The sequence below is a fragment of the Agrilus planipennis genome, unplaced genomic scaffold, assembly GCF_000699045.2.
Source record: "Agrilus planipennis isolate EAB-ADULT unplaced genomic scaffold, Apla_2.0 scaffold10, whole genome shotgun sequence".
NCBI classification, from domain to species: domain Eukaryota; kingdom Metazoa; phylum Arthropoda; class Insecta; order Coleoptera; family Buprestidae; genus Agrilus; species Agrilus planipennis.
The window spans coordinates 2,893,216-2,906,370 of record NW_020442465.1 but is presented as its reverse complement, the minus strand read 5'-3'; the positions used below and the strand labels follow the sequence as shown (position 1 = coordinate 2,906,370).

Here is a 13,155-nt window from a genome sequence, read left to right as displayed (position 1 = left end):
AATTATGTATTTTCACTAGTGCGACGTACATAAAGCAGAAAATTTTTATGTTTAGTGAGCATTTTACTTTACCTGTTTACTTACGATTAATAACTAGTCTGAAATTACATTTGCGCAGCTTTAAGGTGCATGTACCATGTATGAAACGAAGGATTTCGGAATTCTACTTTCATTAAATAAGAGTGCTGGATGACAGGTGACACAGCTCACACATGCGCGACTGAAGTATTTTCGTGATACTTTTGTGAGAAAACGTTCTTGAAAACGAACACTTCGTAAGTATCGCGTAATATATATGTATAATCGAAAATGGTATGAAATGGAAGGTATACTTCGTTTACTTTCTGTAGCGATGTGACCTTCAGTTTGACCGGCGCAAAGTAGAAAAGAACAGCACTAGGCCAGAAAAGGAAGGAGACAACTCTCGACCAAACTCTTAACCGATGAGGAGCGTATAATCCGTACAGTACTGCACAAAAATTGACCATTTTATCCACTACAATTGCATTGCCCAAATGTGCTGTTATTGGTACCATTTACTACTGTAAATATCAACGAGATGTTTATTTATATTAGAAGACATATTAAAGGCTTTAACGCTTGTTTTCGACTCGCACTACTATTCATGATTGAACAAAACATTTGGCAGGTACTGTATGAAAAAGCATGTTTAATGAACAAGAGTCGAGAGTATAATGAGCTTTTTTCTCCCTACCTACGATTTTGCCAGCGCGCATCCAAGACATTGGAAGGGGCACATCGCTAGAGAAAGTAAATGAAGTATATATATGTCCATATGTGAACAAAACTCAGAAATATCAAAAACGGTAATCATGGCACTGCCCACATGACTAAAACATGACAGGGATATTTTGAGAAAAATCATGACCAAGTTATGAATATTAATGTAATCATTTCATTTTTATCCACTGTAAATTACCTCAAGTTAATGAGGAAAAATTGTTGCTCTGTCACGCCCTTCTCTGGAATCGAACCTCTTGTAGCTTAGTGGTCGGTGCATTAGTGCGTAAAGCTAAAGATCCCTGGTTTAATTCCCGGTGAAGGTGTGACAGTAGCGACAGTTATTCATCATTAACTTGAAATAACTTAAAATTAAATGAATTTTCACATTTGAGTTTTTAAGTGTTTCATATAATATCACGATATCAATATTAAAAGGTATTAATGCATAATAGCGTCTAAAAATTTAATTGAATCGATTTTTTTGCGTTGTTATTGGAAAAAGCAACAGACAAATTTATAAATTTGCAACACGACTAGTTTGATCATTCGTGAGTTTCTTTATTTTTTAACCTTTTTTTTTAGATTTTATTTACATTTATACACCATGTAAATTTTATTCTGCAATAGTTTTAACAGGTTTTATATATTGAGTGGTTCTTAATAAGGTAGCCCAACCGAAATTTCTTTTACGGTGAAATGACAATAAATTGTACAGCAATCACATCAACAGTTAAAATCTTTTCATCGGCAATAGTGAGAAAAAGCTTATAGACTACCGACAAAATAGTACCACCATTCAGTGACAAATTATAGCCCATACAGTAAGTCTCTACGACATTTCTATTTCAAGATAAACTATGTATAGAACCAGCTTGGCGGCGCTTCAGTCAGTTTTCGCTAGACATCTGGAGAATAGACTACCGACGAAATGGGTAAAAGTACCGCCTTTCAGCGAAAAATTATAGCCCCTATAGTATTTCTCTATACCATTTCTATTTCGAAATACCCTATATGTAGTGACAGTTTGGTGGTTGTCCAATTGGCTTTCGCTGGACATCTGGAGAAAAGACTAGCGACAAAATGGTACCACCCTTCAGCGACAAATTGTAGCCCCTACAGAATTTCTCTATGCTATTTCTATTTTGAGATATACTGTGTAGTGCTAGCTTGGCGGCACTACAGTTGGCTTTCGCTGGACATCTGGAGAATACATTAGCGACAAAATCGGTAAAAATACCAACGTTTCAGCGACAAATTGTAGCCCCTACAGAATTTCTCTATGCTATTTCTATTTCGAGGTACACTATGTAGTGCTAGCTTGGCGGCACTACAGTTGGCTTTCGCTGGACATCTACAGAATAAACTAGCGACAAAATGGGTAAAATTGCCACCTATCAGCGACAAATTGTAGCCCCTATCTCTCTATGATACTTCTATTTCGAGATATACTATGTAGTGCTAGCTTGAGGGCACTACAGTTTGTTTTCGCTGTACATCTGAAGAATAATCTAGCGACAAATAAGTAAAAGTATCACCTTTCAGCGACAAACTGTAGCCCCTACAACATTTCTTTATGCTATTTCTATTTCGAGATATACTGCGTAGCGCCAGCTTGGCGGCAGTACAGTTGACTTTCGCTGATGGACAACTGAAGAATAGACTAGTGACAAAATGGGTTTCAGTGACAAATTGTAGCTTTTATAGTATTTCTTTATGCCATTTTTAGTGCCAGCTTGAAGGCTCTCTAGTTGTTTCTCGCTAAACAATTGAAGGATATGTACGTAGTGTCAGCTCGATATCAGGTTAGCAATTCGTCTACTTTTCAGTAACAATATTGTTCTACTGTTAGGGGAAGGCATACGTATTAACATTTAAATACCAACCGGGGGGAGGTCGACCATTACGATTCACGCGAAAAACTGTGATATTACTTTATCAAAATCAAAAATTTGGTAATTCCTGATAATTAGTATTTAGGCCTTTCTGTATATTACTTTTGTTGCTTACATGGTACAAATATTATTTAAGAATGTAAACTTGTTCTCAAAAAGACAACTAAATTCCATAATTCAGTATTCTGTCGAAACTGCCAGACGCGGATCGCGATTTCGATCTTTTTGGATCTCATCAGCGCGTCGGATGGAACTTGTTGGAGCATACGTAATCCTAAAATGTAGCATTGTACCACAGATGGCGTTTACAGCGCCATTAGTCGTATTTTTTAATATAAAATATTTAATGAAGTTGTTGTATACAGGCTTATACATATTTTTGAATGATTGCGGACGACGGGACGAGAACGCTATAAAAAACGTCGCGGCGTTTAGAACACGGCGTCGGCAGGATTGAATAAAATAATCAAATGATATAAAAGACGAAATACGTATGGAATAATATTAAGAATTATGAAAACTGTTACTTATTAATCAGATTCGTTTTAATAGCGCGTGTCAAAGAAATAGCCGATGTCATCAAAAGTTTAATTTGATGGACGTTAGCCGCCATATTGGAAGCGGGCAAAATGTTATAATAATAAACTTTGGAATTAAAATAAATTAAATTCAGCACCCAAAGGGTCCGACGGAACCGTATTGTTAACAAAATAGGGGACAAAACAAAAATTGGTGCCGTTTTGAAAATCTGGATGAAAAGTGAATTTCCCACTTGGAACTTTTTAATTTTAATAGGAAGATTGTTTGTTATAAACAATTTTAAAATAAATCACAAAATCACTCTTATTATTCTCCATAGATTATGTAACATCATTAATAAGTAACACGTGTCTCAATCAGTCAAAGGATTCGATAAGAATTGAAATAGAATTTAGTTTTATAGAATAACCTATTTACACACCTTCTGTATTAAGAGAATTATATTTTATCAGTTAGAAAAAATAATTATCTCCAGTCGATTAAAATTTAAAAATCAACAGAAAAAAAAATTGGAAAAAACGCCGCGAATGTTTTCGTTTTCAAAAACATTCATCGTGTCAAAGATGGTATGTGTATTGTCCAGACATTTTCAAAATATGTGTCATTTCATGATTTCAAAATAATTTACGTATTAGACACACATATACATATGTATATAATATATCCGTATATGTATGTAAGTATGTATGTATGTGGGCATATATTATATGGGTTTACTAATGGCGAATAGATACTACCACAGCTACAAATGAAATATCCGTATCTATTTTTGAATTTTGTAAATATTGTGTCGTTTAATCATTTCCATCAAATATTACGTTAAAGTTTAATCAGAATAAAGACAAACCCAAGGTTTGAGTAAATTTCCAAAATGGCAAATTTGGGTTCTAAACGAAGACTAGCTCTAAATTGATTGCTTCGTTCCCCTGTTAAGTTCAACTTGGTATGAAACGGGCCAAACCATTATCGCGAAAAAGGGGAGTAAACCGCTCAACACAGTTATGTTATTATAATATAAAGTCACGTGACTAATTTATTTTGTCTCGCTTGCGCAACAAACCCAAACGGATCTTTCGTCTCTTTCGCTCTTCGCTGCTCGCATTGGGAAAACCTGAATTTTCCATGTTGTCTACTGCCATTCTTATGAAATTGATAATATACAAAAGGAAACTGTTTACGAGTAAATTCAAATGCGGTTGTCGCATTCTGTGCTTGTTTTTTAAAAATTGCGGAAAATATCCCGATTCGCGCCAGTTACAAGGCGCACACTCTTTCCGACTACTTTGCCGAACATGCACGAAACCTTTACATCTTTACATGACATCATGTTTCCATTTATTGTTAATAAGAATTATTTTAATGGCATACAAAAACGATTAAAGAAGAAAAGTCGATAATGTGCCAGTAAGACGAAAACTTTCAATGCCATGTTTGTGAAAATTAATGGAATGACAAAAGGATGTTCTAACCTCGTTTAAGTCGTTCTGCCTGTTCAGCTGTAAGATCCCCCGGTTGAAGCACGACCACGGTCGGTTGTTCTTCAGTGGTGTCTTGTAGGTCTTCTTCCGACACTGGTCCTAAGTCTTCACGCTAAAATGACACGTCATGATAAAATTTTTCATAAAATCAAAATTTAACCTAACCTACTTTCGTGTCTACTGTGGGGCCCTCCTTATAGCCAATTTGTTGTTTCAGTTTTTTCAAAAAACTCGGTTCTTCCGGTCTACTAAATGCTACGTTTCTTCTCTTTGACATCGCAACATTTAACCAGGGGTGGTTAAAAGAAACGTGCACAATTTTTTTCTTAAAAAGGTAAACCAAGTTCGGAAAATAGCACTTTCAACGCGACAATAAACAGTATGGCCACTACAGCGGCAAAAGTAAAACGGGTTGAAAAGCGGCCCCTGTGTTTCGTTTCATTTTTCCTTCACGTTAGCTCAAAACCTTTCTCCTGATTCGTTTGCTCTATCCCAGTATACACGTCATCCCGCGTGGTTTTTTCAAACGTCGGAAACCGAAATGGCATGGGCTGACGTGAAGCAATTTAATACGGGACAGAGAAGTTTCCTATGTATAATTTTTAAAGTTCGCTTCGCTTCACGTAACTCCCCATAAAGTTTTCCGTTTACAATTTTGTCAGTAACTTTTCTCTTTTTTTATAAACAAATTATAATTATAATTATAGACAATTATTATCAATAGATATACATATATATGTATCTCATTAAATATTTATTAGTCAAAGCCCAAGTTTTATTATCATGGTACCATTAATGAACCATAGGTTTTAGCATAATTGTAAGAAATACTTTTCCAAAAGTTTTATTAAGTAGCACCTATCAAATTTGTTTTAGATTTTAAGATTTATTACTGTTTTTCAAAGTTTTATATACTTATGACATTTCCAACTTACAATTTTTATTTAGTTAGATACTTCTCTTGATTCAATCCTTATCTTAACTTTTAGGAAACTCGATTCTATAATAGTTATGCTGGGTACTGTATGTTATTCCTCGAATAACTTTTGAATCGTTTTACTGTTTTATCTCAAATTGAATCAATTAGAACTTCAGCGCCTTAGAGCTATTAGATAATTGTAAGAACAAAAAAATTAACATAAAATGCGGCACTTTAGTGAAAACACATGTTTTTAGCTGTCTGGAAATGCATTAGAAAATGTTTCTCAAAATCCCATTTCAAGTTCACTTACCAGAAACCACATAACAAGTATGACGTCAGGAACTAATCAATATAAAGATTACTCTGTTAAATTGAAATATTGCATAGTTTGTAAATAAATTATCACAGGGGCCCGAATATATGGAAAGTAAAAAAGTTAAAACCAATTTGCGTTAATAATATTTTGCCTATGATCTTTTACACGTTGTAATAAGGAGAAGAAATGGAATCTGCCTATTTAATAGAGAGGCCTAGCTAGACGTTAGCCAACTGCCTCGCGCCTTAGGGACCCATGAAAAAATCACCATTCTACAAAAAAATTGTATAAGTTAGCAGCACACATGGGGTCAGTAGCATTTATCAAGTGTTGACTAGCAACACTAACAGTTATGGGATTCCCCAGCCAAAGCACTCATATCCAGGCCAGGATTTTATTTAAAAAAATATATGGGATTCCCAGCCTCCTTCAGTTTTGCTTATCAAGCAACATCTTTTAGAGTTAATTTTATTATTTGTTAGTAGTTTTTTTAACAAAAATATGAAAAAGACCTCGTAGTCTGTATGTGTTGCCATTTCTACTCCCATATGGAATTCCAAAATGACCGTCATAACTAAAGGCATACATTATACAAAGTGAAGATAGCTAACTTTTTTAGAAAAATGTAAGGCACTGTATTAACAGACTGGTACAAAATTCAGTACCTACTGTATCCGATGTAAATAGAAATGATAGCAACTATAGGAATTATTCTTCCTATCATCGCATTTCTCGAAAAGTAGAGTAAATTACGATACCCCTCTAACTATTTGCGAACAGTAATCTAATCATAAGTAAGGTCTACCTCTACCTCCTCTTAACTACTGTTTCTGCTTCTAATGTCTCTAACCAGCCTTTTAAGTCTGAATATACATATGCAAATTTTAAATTTAAAATAAAAATTTGAAGTTGTTGCAAATATGTGATGTATATATTTATAAAAAAATAGTTACATTTTTCGTCACTATCGTGTTATCTATTGTCTAGTGCTAAAAATGCGGCAGTCAGTACCATCTCTGTGAACGTTTTATAGTCAATATAAGTCATTATAATTATTACATTTAAAATTAATTTTCATGCTCTCCTTACTGGTTTCAAAAAGGCTTCTCCAAAGTAAAGAAAGTGGAAAATGGAACATGGATGTTTTTAAATCAATTGAAATTTCAAATTTCTATTTTCTTTTATGCCTCCAAATTTATTGATTAGGCACTCTATTATGTTTCAATATTTTTAATGTGTTTTATATTTATATCTAAATTATCTTTTTCTTTGTGGTAGGATTATAATAAAACTACTTTACTCAATACACAACACACGAAAATCTTATTGTAATTTTATTTATCCTTTACTATCATATGAGCAATATTTGTATATTCCTTATTTGTAATCAGGTTCTCGAAAAAAGTTCCAATAATTGCTATGAAATTTACAGTATAGGGGCTTATCGGGGGGGGGGGGGAGGAATTTGACGAAGTTACATTTCCTTTCTGGGAAAATTAATTACCACACCATAGTGTGTGAGTTCAAAACCTGTAATGTGGTTAGAGGTTTTTAGTTATTTTGTATTACTCTTATCACAAAAGGAAGGGAATGACGAATGAAGCGCTTAATACATTATATCATTCAAAATGTAGTTACTGTGCTACCCGGGTTCAATACAAATCTAATGCAATATTTTCTTTTTCTTCTTGTTTTAAGTAAAAAAATTAGCCCTCAGGGGAAATCCAAGTCATTGTTATTATAACTCATTGTGATGGAACTACATAAAACTGCAAGTACCTTATTCTCAGCTTGTTGGGCACTATTTAACCACAAAAGCTTTTAAATAACGAAATAAAACAAACAAGCTAACTTGTAAGTGTACAAATCTTTATATTCAATAAAAAATTATAAAGATTCAAGCGCATATGCAAGTATAACAACGTACCTATATAATAACAAAATTGTTTCGAACAAAAATACAAAACATATTTCAAGTATATTTCAAGCGTTATTACAAATACTGACTAAAAGATGTCGTTATCAAACACAACCCGAAACGTGGACTCATTCCGTCCGTTAACCACCCCTGCACACTGATTATTTATTTATTTATTTATTGATTAATATTATCATTATAATAAATAACTGTCTTTGCATTCTACAGTCTCGTTGCTTCAGAACTTGTTGATATCGAAACCCTTTGTAAATCGCCCCTGGTCATCCTCCTGGTGCTGTAATATCCCATGTTTGGATCAGTGGGACTTATCACACTTTGACGAGGACTTTGGAAGAAACGACCCTCGACTGACATGGGACCGGGGGATATCGATGGATCGACACAGTCACATGAAATATTGGAATCTGATAGGATTTCGTTTGAGTATTTCGGGACAGAAAGGAGGCTTTCCGTGGATTTGGTGGGAGGGATGTACCTCCTTTGAGAAGAACAATTCCCGTACATAGAAGATGACTGATTAGAACAACTGCTGGTAATGGTGCATTTTTCTGTGCAAACCCTAAAGTACTGTGGAGCCTGGGACACGGTCATTTTAGTACTATAAGTCTTTTGCGCCGGTTTGGAGCATTTCGTTGTATCCAAGTAACCATATCCAAAACCATAACCACCGAATGCTTTTGTAGCCAAGTTATCCCAAGACTTGGGCTTCACCGGGGGATATTGGGGGTATGCGGATTCGTAGCTGTGGGTGGTGGATGATGGGTAGCGTTGGTAATCGTGTTTGGTGGAGGATTTCACGCTAGGTTGTTTCGAACCCATGTCCCCTGATCCGTCCCAATAGAGGGTGTCGGTACTAAGGGATGTTGAATAGCTAGCAGTGCTTTCTCCGGTAGTTGTTGGAGCTATTCCACTTATTTCACTAGATGTGCACGAATGCAAACTACATTGACTAACTAGACCCGCGCCAAATTGAAGATACCTCCTTGGACCGCTTATTTGTTGATGAGTGCCAGGATACTATCAGAAAAAAAGTTTTACAATTGTTATATCTTAGCAATAAACAATAAAAAAAAAAATACAACGTGTAATTATACAACACGCTACTGAAGTGAAACTTCTTCAAACACACAAACATACCGGGATAGGGGTTAAGGAATCGGTTTAATGGTATTATTTGTACACTATGAATTTAAATTTTACACTATATGTGCCGGAGTTGCCTGTAACGAACGTTGCATTGAAGCGCGTTCACGGCTCAAGCGATCCCCCTTATGAACTCGACTACGTGGCTGAGTAGAGGGGGACATCCGTTGCATGATTTCGTTACATAGCAACTCGCATGAAACGAGCTTGCCCTACCGTGCGTACAGAAGATTCACTTCAAAAATTGAAAAGTTTAACAGTTTGACTATTAAAATAATGTTCATGGTAATTGACACTGGATATTATTTTGGGGTAGGCTATGTATTCCTGTGTGAAAAGCACAAAAAATTTAAAATATTTTGAAAAGTGGTTTTACCTGGGCTTGTGCGTATTGGGTTTGAACTCTTGGTTTCTGCTGGGTATCTTCTGTCTGGGTCTGGGTTTCTTCGGTTCTAGAGTCTCTCTTTCTCACTTCCTTATGATTCCTGGATCTTCTCCGTGGATTAGGAACACAATGAGGGTCACAGCAAGGACTGGCCAAATCATAAGCCTCTAGGCTGGCGTTATCACCATTATTGTTACCCTGTATACAAGGGTTGCAGACGTAGCTGTGGCACGTATCAAAAGATTTTTTTATCTTTGTATTCGTGCTATCTGTCTGATTAGCTTTGTTGTATTTTTGCGTCGAATCGCATGGTGTTTTTACTAGAAAATGTTGTTGTTCACTTTGATACCGAGGCGGTTTGAAAGACAAAAGGTACTCCCCACTACCTATGGTAAATTAAAGAAGACATGTAGCAATTACATATACGTAATTGCATTTTTGATGAAGCGTTATTATATCTAGCATCACGTGTGAAAAAGAGAAAAGGATGTTTCATCGGGTCGGAATCGAACTCGGACCAGGCTAGTTTTCTTGTAAAGTTCATCTAAGTTACGATGTTTTCTGAATTATAAAAATAATTATTTATTTTCATACCTGACGATGGCTGTAAAACATATTGATAACGCGGATCCAAATATTGATAAGCGAGCATAGCAGTTTGTGGAGGGGGTTGTTTCTGTTGAATTTTCGCTACGTCTTCAGTAGAAACAGTAGGCCGACAGTAAAGATATTGGGGTTGCGTAGGCGTTACGAGGTCTCCAGTGTCCGTTGCATGGGACGCTTTTTTTCTAGCTGGTAAGCTGTGTGTCTTCCATTTTCCTTCAAGAAGTTGTCTCTCTCTGATGCACAGCTTCTCCAATTCGGTCATTTTACTTTGGAGAATCCTCTGCAACTGGATATATCTCATGTGGAGTTCCACCTACAACAAAAAATTAATTAGTTATGTCCCCTAAATTTGGGCCTCTAAAAAGAGGGAATCCCAGGAATACTACTTTAGGTTATACTTACTTTTCTAACACAATCTTCAAAAAGCACCACCATTCTCATTCTAGAATCACAGTTTTTGATGAAATTGACTAGAGTTTTATGATCAGCTTTTTCCATATCGGTGCCGTTAATGGAAAGTATGACGTCACCCTCCCTCATTCCCGCCCTATAAGCCGGCCCGTCGTAGTCCACGTAATCGACATATGTTATCATTTCGATTTCTTGTTCCTTTTTATAATGGATCCCGTAGCTTTGGAGGGTGAAGCCATATGAACCATTTTTCTTTTCGACAATAATAGTACGTCTTCTTCTGTCTTCCTCCGGCTTCGTTAGTGTCACCCTGTCGGACTGGACTCTTTCAAGTATTTGGTTCTGATTGTGAGAAAAAGTAACTAACATTAACGCAACACACAAGCGGAAATCGATATTATATAGACTATTAATTATTTATCCTTAAAAATATTTATAATATCTATACATTAATAGTGAATTTTATTTTATGAAACAAAGGAAAATAAGATCGAGAAATGTACAATTAATATTAAATTATTATTGTGTTCGACGATAAAACACCCTGTATATTTATAAATTTCACGGCATATATTTATTCCATAATATATATGTTTGTATAATTTAACTTTGATTTAATTTAATGAAATTTGAATCGGGCTTACGATGTTATTTTGCAATAAATACGTAAATGTCTGATAATATAAATTGTCTCACCGAAGAGGTGCAATCGTCATCGCTTTGGTGATCGATTTGAGGCTGACTCTGTTGTTTTCTCATCGCCTCCTTCTAAAGATGAATTTTTCTATTCACGACATAATTTTTTTTCAAACGTATCACCGTCTCACGAACAAAAAGCGACATATTCGCAACTTTACTGCAAAACGATTACCATGGTATTATAAAGTGCACAGCTGTTTCTCTGTTCGATAACTGCATGAAAGGAGAGACGCCTGACGTCGGGACGCCGGCGTCGGGTCGGCCATCTTCGACAGACAACAGCTGTCGCTGGCAACGACCCTGCAGTTTTTGCGAGCAGTCGAATAAAAAAAAAGTAGGGAAAGTGAAACGGGGTCTGACACTGTCTGTTAAAAAACATTTAATAAAACTGTTCTATTTTGGAACTAGAAATTCGAACATAAGTATACGAGGCGAAAAATTAAAATTTTGCGCGAAAAACTTATTTAATTTTTATTTGATTACCTTGATTTTAAAATAGGTATAATAATAAATAATTATTAAACGGAAGGTTACATATATTTTCATTTTTTCAATGTGACTTATCCATGACGATATTCTAATCGTCAGGTAATCTAAAAGCCATGTTCTGATAAACTTTCATTATAGTTCTACATGCTTTGCATTCGCTAAGGTTTACAACACTTAACATTAGTTGAAAAGGCTTTACAATTAGCTTTCTTTACAACCTAATTTGCATTCACCTTGCGCGGTGAATTAAGTCAACAGCTTCCTTTTTTAGACATCAAAAATTAGTAATAAAGACAGTTCCATTGTTAAATGCAGACCCAGAAAAAAAAGGCGGTCTGCACATCGATGATTATATGTATTTATCAGTTTATTACAAAGAAACTATGGCTCTAATGTTTATTCATTTAAAATAAAAATGAGTTAAGAAAATATTTAGAAATAATTTGTTTGTTTACTTTTACAGGATGTGGGTAATTAAGAAGCCATCATTGGTTTTGTAATTTTCTACATTTTCCAGTAAGAAGGGTCATTATACGTAATAAACTTACATTTTGTTTATGTTTTAATTAAGTACCTAATTAGAATTTTTACGAGATTCAAAAAAACAAGCTTGTTCTTTTTGTCAATTCCTTGCAGATAAATTAGCATAACTTTTTAAATGCCAACAGACAAATATTTGATCCATAAATAAATTTTATTGCAAATACCTACCAATAAAACGACTGAAGGTGAAAACCGCAACTTGTATGTCATTAGATATAACTGGAATTTTTTTAATAACAAGTAAAATAATAATTTTGTTGAATTTTGGAGAAACTGATATTCTAAAAATTAGTTTCAAATTACAAAAAAAAATAATTATAAAAACATTAAGTTGGAACGATGCGCTAAACATATTATAGCTAATTGCGGGTTCTTACACGTGTGTTGTAATTTTTTATGCACGCAAATTTATCGAGGAAAATTAAATGACTCATGCATGCAAATGTTTTAGTTAGTTTAGCATTTGTATCTATAACTACCTAAGTACCCGTTAAAATTGGTATCACTAGGTAAACGCAAAATGTTCAGAATTAAACGAAATATTTTGAAATGTGTAAATACAAGGGCCTTGACAAATTAAAATGTTATTATTACTATTACTAGTATTATTATTAAGATTGAACGCGTACATAAACATGTACAAAAACTTTTAATTTCGAAAATTATAAATTGAAAATATAGTTTAATAGTAGCGCTTAACTGATGTATCCATCCCAAATGAAAATAGATAACTTACCTGACTGTCTAGGTCTGTATAAAACATCACAAAACGATGAAAATAGTTTTTTACTAGGACACTATTTTGAACCTACTTTTTAGACTATTAACTCTACATGCTTGTTTTATTATAACACCGCACCGCAGTCAAGTTATGACTGATCAAAATATAACTTAGCACGAGTGACGACCTTTCATTTTCATAAACAACCGCAAAATTATTATATTCTGCTCTTTTTTAATAGGTATGCCAAACAACGTATTTGAAATTGTTAATATGTTTTAAATGTTACTTTTTTAAAATCGCTTTTTATTTTCTTTTAAACTAATT

At 34.5% G+C, this 13,155-nt stretch overlaps 1 protein-coding gene across 3 annotated transcripts; it reads right to left on the bottom strand.

Moving 5' to 3' along the window:
* Positions 1 to 7,740: 7,740 nt before the first annotated feature.
* Positions 7,741 to 13,135, bottom strand: LOC108734097. Of its 3 annotated transcripts, XM_018465497.2 has the most exons (6): positions 12,844 to 13,134; positions 11,073 to 11,232; positions 10,368 to 10,718; positions 9,954 to 10,278; positions 9,351 to 9,745; positions 7,741 to 8,848 (listed from the first exon to the last, which is right to left on the bottom strand). In XM_018465497.2, the coding sequence occupies exons 2-6, from the start codon at positions 11,133 to 11,135 to the stop codon at positions 8,033 to 8,035; spliced, it is 1,950 nt and encodes a 649-aa protein (XP_018320999.1). In that variant the 5' UTR covers positions 11,136 to 11,232; positions 12,844 to 13,134; the 3' UTR covers positions 7,741 to 8,032. The 3 variants fall into 3 exon arrangements, with proteins under 3 accessions (XP_018320999.1, XP_018321000.1, XP_018320998.1); XM_018465498.2 differs by lacking the exon at positions 11,073 to 11,232 and having other exon boundaries at positions 12,844 to 13,135; XM_018465496.2 differs by lacking the exon at positions 12,844 to 13,134 and having other exon boundaries at positions 11,073 to 11,539.
* Positions 13,136 to 13,155: the final 20 nt, after the last annotated feature.